This window comes from Molossus molossus, unplaced genomic scaffold, assembly GCF_014108415.1.
Source record: "Molossus molossus isolate mMolMol1 unplaced genomic scaffold, mMolMol1.p scaffold_m16_p_8, whole genome shotgun sequence".
In the NCBI taxonomy this organism is placed as follows: Eukaryota; Metazoa; Chordata; class Mammalia; order Chiroptera; family Molossidae; genus Molossus; species Molossus molossus.
In genome coordinates, this window is record NW_023425402.1 from 74,186,456 (window position 1) to 74,194,798 (window position 8,343).

Here is an 8,343-nt window from a genome sequence, read left to right on the forward strand (position 1 = left end):
AATGAAACCATTGTGGTTGCATAGCTTTTGTGTATGTGAAAAACCTCCACATTAAGGCTATGTCTCAGAACACTTAGAAATGTCCTCGAATGCATTTCTGAGTAGCTTCCTTATGCAGTTCAGGAATGAGTTTCAACTCCTACCATTATCATGTCTCCAAATGGTATGCCTCTGTCAACGTCAGGCTCAAGTCCAATAAAGCCCTCTCGTTTGGGCAAGATGATTGTCGTTTGAAATTTGAACAGTAATGTCACCCTTGAGCTATGGTCTGAGATATTGGGTTATTTCCTTCCTCCCTTCATCATAACAAGCCTGGGAACACGTGAATGCTTGAAGTGGTGTCCCTTGCTTGTTGGTTACACAAGGGAGCCTTCAGGGGTAATGTTTTCTCACTCTTCTCAGGTTCTCCCCAGTAAAGTTCAGAAAGCAGATCTCATCAAGTCAGCAATAGCAACTCAGGGGTGTGTGTGTGTGTGTGTGTGTGTGTGTGTGTGTGCACGCACACGAATTTGAGAGACAGAGAGAGAATACATGCTGGCTCAATTTAGAATAGAATCGTTATTTTTTGGTTATCCACTTCCGCAGTCCCCTTTCCTCCTAAGTACTGAGAAACTCATTTACCTGTATCTTTTTTCTCTCTAGTTTGACCCTGTTTTCTCCTTCCTTTCAACAGTATTTTCTATACGCTTCTTCTGGCTCTCCAAGTTAGACCTAAAGTAGATCTAAATCTAAATCTCTCCTTTTTTCTCAGATGACTCCAATCGCTTTACATGTCTCATTGCCTCGTACCCCCCTTTCCAAAGAGACCTCACCAACTACTCTTTTCCAGGTCTTTCCTCTACCTCATGAGTGACATAGCTTATTTTTTTCTTTGTATCCTCTTTTTGTTTCGTTTTGTTTGGCAGATAGAATTGCAGTACATCTCTTTGTAAGAGCTCAAATAAAATTTTACTTTTTATTACTTGACATATCAAAATTAGTTGTGATTATTAATAGGCCCAAGTGAAATCATTGAGCAAAAATGACCAGAGTTCACCATCAGGCACCTTGCAGAAGCCCTATTACATGCAGCCGACACATACAGGGACTTTTTAAAGTGCACTCCCCGGGAAGTAACGACAAACCAGGCCCACCATGCTCAAGCGGTTGGTACGGACATACCTTCAGTAAAAGTGGAGCTTTAACCCACAGTCACTGTATCCTTCCCCTTGTATCTCTCTGAGGACTGCCCGTGTTCACCTCTGCTCACCCCGTCTTCTTAGTCAAGCTAGAAAAGGAAGCCCTTGAAAATTGCTCTCTTCCTCACATACTCTAGTTTATATGTTTATAAATATACTTTGAAATCGCTTTCAAACCATGTGGCTTTCTACTTTGTATAGGCTTGGGCTCATTAAAGTCATTAGTTTATTAAAACTCAGAAGTTTAATACCAAAGCGAAAATGAAAATTTGGTCTGTCCTTCGTTGATGTGCTGAGTGTCCCATTAGCTCTAACTAGTAATCATATTGAGATGCCAGCTGGCTGGGAGCTAGGTTTAATCCCTAGCTGGAGGTTAAAGAGCTTTGTGAAGCTTTATCATCAGTCTTCCGTGCTGACTCCTTTGGACAGCGGCTTGTGTCCCAGTCGGAACACCCAGCTACACTCAGGAGTGCGTTCTGACCCTTGTTAGCAGAGACCCATCAAGATGGAAAACGGCAGCAACACAGTAAACAGCATGCATTGTGGTAGCGTTCATGCAAGGTGTGTCCTCTCTCAGCTTCTCAAAGCTACAAGTCAAATAAAATGTAGGCAGAAGGGCCTGCAGCACAGAACACACAGCAACTCCTGATGGCCTGCTTTGCTGGGAGAGGGTGGCAAGGACTCTCCGGACAGCAGCCCACGTTCTTAAATGGAGACTGCGAGGCTCTACCTGCAATTTGCCTCTCCTGTAACTCGGAGATGGCTTTCAGCCCTGGTCTCAGAGTTCCAGAGCAGCTCCTGATCTCTTTGCTTAGGAAACTAGAAACGAGTACAGTCGTCCCTCGCCACTTCGCGCTTCGACTTTTGCGGCTTCACCCTATGCGAGCTTTTTCAAATATATTCATTAAAAAGTTGATCGAGACTGTGAAAATGATACAGTGCACGTTCAGTTGTCTGCGTCAATTATACACCCCTGTATCACAATTAAAATTAAAATTACTGTACGTATGGACTGTAGGCCTATGTATTCGAGCACCCCAGGAATCCTTCAACTCCAGGTGCAACCGCTAGGGTCTGGAACAGATTAACCACAATAAACAAGGGACGACTGTATTTCTTTGCAGATAATAATTTAAACAGCTGGGAACATATAGAATTTTTGTTCGATAGATTAAAAACAACAACAAAACCACGAATGCTCTATTAGGATAAGTGTGGCATCCAGAACTGAGGGTCATCCTATCAGGTTCCCTGATTAAACTATTATTTCTAAACTATTATTTTCCATAAAGAAAAAATGAAAACATTTTCTTACTTTGTAACAAATCTAGCCTCCCTGTTGTTATTTCTAACGTTCAGCATGTATCCAGATTAATCGTACTGCTGGCCTTGCTGCTCCTTTTTTGGGCTAATGTGTTACATGAGAACGTACTCTACCGTCTATTAATAAAAATCTCTTGGGTGATTTCCAAGATGCCTCTGCCATATAAAATTCCATGATATCTGCATTTTGACATTTTAGAGTGAATTCTGTATTAATTAAATGGAAATGCATTGGAAATAATGTATTTCGTGTTGTTATTCTAAATCTATGTCCCAGGAAAATACTTTGTAGAGAATTTATCGTTCAACGTGATGGTCCCATGTCCAATAAGAGGATAATTCAGGTATTATTTCTTACAATAGCAAAGGCATTAGCTTTACAACAATGAATATTAAAATAGTTACCATATTGATTAAGTCAGAACATGGAAGCCAAAATCAGAAATTGGAGGGAATTAAAATCCTTCTTGCTGGATACCCTGTATCAGATCTTTTCCTGCCCCTACCCCTACATTATTTCAATTGCCAAATCCTGTTCACCCCAAGTTTGTTAAACCTCTTACTGCAATCCACTGATCAATGACCTTCAGACCACTACCCAGACTCCTGCCTTCTGCATCATCCCTCCCAATTCATCATCCTATCTCGCCTCTTCTGACTAATCCCAGGTTTGAAGATGGCTTTTGGAGTCAGTGATTAAGGATCAATACTATGACTTCCCTTTCAGCAAGATTTTGGTGAACATTTTATGTCTGAGGAATGACATTGGATTATAGAGTTTAAAGCTAAAATATTTAAAACACACCATTGATATAAGCTTCTTTTTAATTTTTTTCTTTCCTGAGTCAGAGACTTCTCCATTCAAAATAAAAACAATAGCAAATAACATTTAGTAGATGCCTTCACTATACCTGGCTCTGCACTTGACCCTGGTCAAGAAAGACACAGTCCCAAGTCAAGGGATTATGAAAGAAAGGCAATTTAGTATAACAGTAATCATTGATTATAAGACCATGTTATAAAAATAATAACAGCAGCCCTGGCCGGTTTGGCTCAGAGTTAGAGTGTTGGCCCACAGACTGAAGGGTCGCAAGTTTGATTCCGGTCAAGGGCACATACCTGAGTTTCAGGTTAGATCCCCAGCCCCAGTCGGGGTCATGAGAGAGGCAACCAATTGTTGTGTCTCTCTCACATTGATGTTTCTCTCTCTGTCTCTCCTTCCCTCCCTCTCTTCCATTCTCTCTAAAAAACAATGAAAAAATATCCTTGGGTGAGGATTAATTTAAAAAAGTAATAATAACAAAACAGTAATAATAATAGTAAAGCCACTATGAATTGAATGCTGGCTGCAAGGTAGGCACCAGGGTAAGTGCTTTACATGCTTCATCTAATGTAGCCTTTTTAGCCACCCTGTTTGGTAGGTACAATTATTGTCCCCACTTTACTGATAAGGAAACATGACTAAGAAACGTGTCTAAAATGACAGGAAGTACAGGAACTGGGATTTGAATCTAGTTTATCGTAGAATGCAGCTCTAACCTCAGGGCCCCATTTTCCACTCCACCCTCCATCTGCTGCAACAGAGGCCCCCCCACATCTGGACCTGCAAGGCTCCCCACCCTACGCTAAAGAGGCATGAGTGGAGTTTTGAAAATGAAAGCCATCAACAAAATATTTGGAATGATGGTCAAATTTAGAGCAAACTCATTTTATTCACCAAAGTTTCAGATAAAGGATGAATCTCTTGAATATAAAATTTCAGGAAGCACATTTGAGGATAAATAGGTTTTCTGAGGCTGCGTACGACAGTACTGAGTTAGGGGTCTTCTTTTCCTATTAACTATTTCAAGTTAAGTGAAGCTGTATAAATCCATCTGAGGAGTATTAGCGTATAGTCTTTTTTCCAGAAAGAAAATGAGAAAATGATCTTTAGTTTTAGCTACCTTGCTGCTGCTAAAACAATAAACAAATAGAGGAAAAGAAAGAAAGAAAGGAAAAGACCCACCACCATGGCAAGAACTTCAACCACAGGGCCATCTTTTCTGTGTGCCATTTTCAAAACGCCTTTCCCATTATAGCCATCTTCTCACTCTTTAATGTAGGCTTGTAACTTTATTGATTCTCTGGATCCTTTTTCTATTCTTCTTTCTTCCAGCTTCCAATGAATTTTTATCTTTTTACCAGTTTTTCGTTCTTTTAGAATATGAGCATTAAAAATAAAATGGAAAACCAAATGGATCCCTTTTCCCCTTTGATGCTGCATGTGGTCAAGACGGGGACAGTAGTTGATTGTAATGAGATTTGTCCAGCCATAGTGCCTTGAATTGGTTTTGCCTATCTATATATCCCTGCTTCTCCACTGAGGCTATTAAGTCCTGGATGGGAAGGACCATGTGCTTCCATTTCTTTTCCCAGTACAAAGTTCAATGTTTGATATAGAGAGCACATAGAAGAAATGTTGAATGGAATGGAATGAATGAATGAATGAATGAATGAATGAAACAACAGAAATGGCAACACATATTTTTACCTCACTCCCCTCACTCCCCCCATCCCCCAGTAATTACTCAAGTAGCTACTTCCAGTGTAACTACCCAGGAAGGTTAGATTTGTTGTTTTTTAAAAAACATATGTAAATTCTTGGTCACTTGTATAAACCATTCCTTTCTTTTTTCTTACAAAACTCTAAACCAAAGAACTTATATGCAAGGATGTGTAAACAATGGACATACATAGTCAACAATGCTGGGAGGCTGGGGGGGGCAGGATGGGGAAGAGGGTGTCTAAGGGGAAAAAAAGAGAAACATCTGTAACAAAAATAAATTAATAAAAAATGGAAAAAAACTCCTATCAACTGTCAATCAAGTAGTTTAGGAAGCAAAACTCTATATATGCAACCCTGTTTGCATTGGAAGGGGCAAGAATGGAATGTCACAGTTTTGGGTTTTTTTTTTTCCATCCAAGGATAATCTAATGCAAAGATAGTCAAATTTGTCTTCCTACTGGGAAGACAAATCGCATGTGAGCTGGATCCAAAGGAAATGAGGGTGCCCTGACGCAGCTGTGTCAGGGACGGTTTGGTGCTCATGACTTCATTACGACCTTTACCGAAGATCTATATTTCCACTGGGTTTAATGAAGTCAACAATAGCCAACATTTTGTTGAGTGATATTGGACATTTTTTGCTTTTAACTTGATGTATTTTAATTTGTGCTTAACTAACTGCCCCATACCAGGTACTCACTGGCATTTCAGCGACAATTAGTTAAGCGTTCCTCTGTGTTAGCCACAGAGTGGAGAAAAAAAGATAAGGAGAATCAGTGAGACCGAGCCAGTTTAAGAAGAGCAAATTCACTTCCATCAAGGGCACTGGCCTACTCATCAAGCTGCCTGTTCTAAGAGGAGGGGGTTCCACTCTCATCTCCTTGTGCTTCGTTGATGAATAAATGGTTGTCCTCTGAATGCTAATTCACTTGGCTGTTGTGTTTCTTAGTTTTCAGGACTTTATCTCCTGTCTTTCTTCACCATCCTCATCGGGCTAGTGCTTTACTCCTCCACCTCCACATACATAGCCCAGGACCCCCGGGTGTACAAGCAGTTCCGCAATCCTTCAGGACCTGTCGTGGACTTACCAGCCACAGCTCAGGTGGAGCCTTCTGTCACCTACACCAGCTTGGGCCAGGAGACCGGAGAGGAGCCCCACATCCGCGTGGCCTAGGGTGAGGCCCTCGCTACCCACTGAGCACTCAGTGGCCACGTGTTCGCCTATCATCTCTGTATTGTACATAGAGAAAGGTATTTATTAGGTGCAGTTGACACAAGTGGACTGCAAGGTAGCAAATCCAAAAGCCTGTAAAAGGCACAAACTAACCATCCCTGGAGACACAGGCTCTGACCCACCTGACCTGGAGAGGTGCCTCGCATGTGTGTATCCTGATCATGACCCCCCTGCATTAATTACTGTGAAAATTTTCAAAGCAAAAGCAAGTATTATTATTATTGATATTATTATTGTTACTCATATTACACTGACTTTCAGGAGGATGTTTTGTACTCCTGATGGAAACTAGTGCCAGACCCACATGCAATTAACATAAATCCCCCTTTTCTATGGAAGTCACTTTTTAAGATTCACCCTTCAGTTTTTTTTGCAGTCTGTGAGTGCTGCACACCACAGGAGCTCCCTGCAAGAAGTCTCCTTATCCTAGGGACCCGGTGGCCAATGGTTTCCTCCGTTACCTATTGGATCGCCTGCTCAATAAGTATTTTGTGCTGTGACCCATGTGGGGAGGGGCAACTGACCATATAATTCTCTATTCTGGGAATAGATGTAGAACAAACATGTCAGCCTTTTTCTATGTTGACCTCTGATTACTCCATTGCTGTTCTGCTGTGCCACCTTGGTTCTGCCAGTCAAGCTCCTGAAATAATGGGACAAGGAACGTTCCATCTCTGTGGCTTGTGGGACACCCAGGAGTAATATAGTATGTGTTTATGGTAATGTGTATTTTTAAAAAATCTTTTCACCCCTCCCTATGTCCCCTCTTCAAAAAATAGATTTGCATTTTCTTTTTCCCTGAATTTCTTTGGTGATGATATGGAAATTAATCAAGGTGTTAGCAAAAGCCATGGTCCTCTGCCCTCTGAACTGAGTGACACTCTTTCTGAAACACAGAAGCACGCAGCTGCCTGTGTTGTGGAGACGTATCGGCCACGTCGCCTCCCCAGTCCAGGTGCTGATATGGACAGGCTCTGACAGTACTCGACAGATCGGGCCACTTTGTAGTGGGAAAGATGTCACCAAGAGAAAGCCTGGCATTTTGGTCATATTTGGCATCCGTTCCATAACAAGATATGACAACAATATATCTGTATCTTATGGATACAGAGAATATTCCAGGTCCTGGGATGGCTCTGAAGGATGCATCACTACTCTAATTCTGTTAAAATAGCCCCTTTCCAAACACAGAAAATAAAAACACACCACAAATCCCTATAATTTAGAAATAGATTCTATGTGTCAGTATGTGAAATGGTCTTTACATTTGGCTGGCTTCAATGTTGTTCAAAAAAATCCTCACTAAAGGAAAAGTAAATGCTTATAAAATGTTGGGCAATTAAAATCAATGAATCTTAAGCAAATCACCAGAGGGGACTCTGTAAAGCAGAAGGACAGATTGCAGCTTAGTCAGGATACCTACACAGCCCGAGCAAGGCCTAAGTCCGAAGGCAAGCATCCCATGCCGTCAGCACCCACGTGGCCCCTCTGCGTGCCTTCGACCCTAGGCCCTAGCAGATGAGGAAGAAAATATCTTTTTTCTGATAGCAGATCTTAGGCTCATCTGTGTTCAACCCCCTTAGAAACATGTTTTATTTTCTGCGGGGGTAAAAAAAAATCAATGTTAGAGCTATATATAGTCAAAACAACTTTGCCAATGTCCGCTCTCTGCTACCTTTTAAACCAATTAAATACCTTTCTCTGAATATTTTGTCCATTGAGATATGAAGACCTTTAAAGACTGTGGTTTTATTTGTGTGTTTACATTTCTTTGGTTTGCGTAATTTGCTTGATTTATTGCATTTTTTAGTATTTATTTTAAGCCAAATGTTTTAGTCTTTTTTTATTCATCTTTGTGACACTAATTTGTAGATGCTTAGTAAAGTCTTAGGAGAAATAAGTGGATGAAAGTTTTCCTAGTCGACTCAGTGGACTGGAAATCTTTTTTAAAATTTAAATTTCAAAAGGGTTTGCAATCAGTGGATGGCTAAAAGTTGCCATCTGAATTATTTTCTAGGACATTTTAATTGACTCCATTGTACGGAAACCAAGTGTGAATGTCA

The 8,343-nt window shown here is 40.9% G+C and overlaps 1 protein-coding gene across 1 annotated transcript in view; it reads left to right on the top strand.

Annotated features, from left to right (window-relative positions):
• SLC35F1 (solute carrier family 35 member F1) overlaps positions 1–8,056 on the top strand; it is a 382,926-nt gene extending 374,870 nt beyond the window's left edge. The window contains exon 8 of the mRNA XM_036248565.1: positions 5,996–8,056. Within this exon, the coding sequence (XP_036104458.1) occupies positions 5,996–6,220 (225 nt within the window). The 3' untranslated portion in view covers positions 6,221–8,056. The remainder of the gene's footprint in view (positions 1–5,995) is intronic.
• The last annotated feature ends 287 nt before the right edge of the window (positions 8,057–8,343 follow it).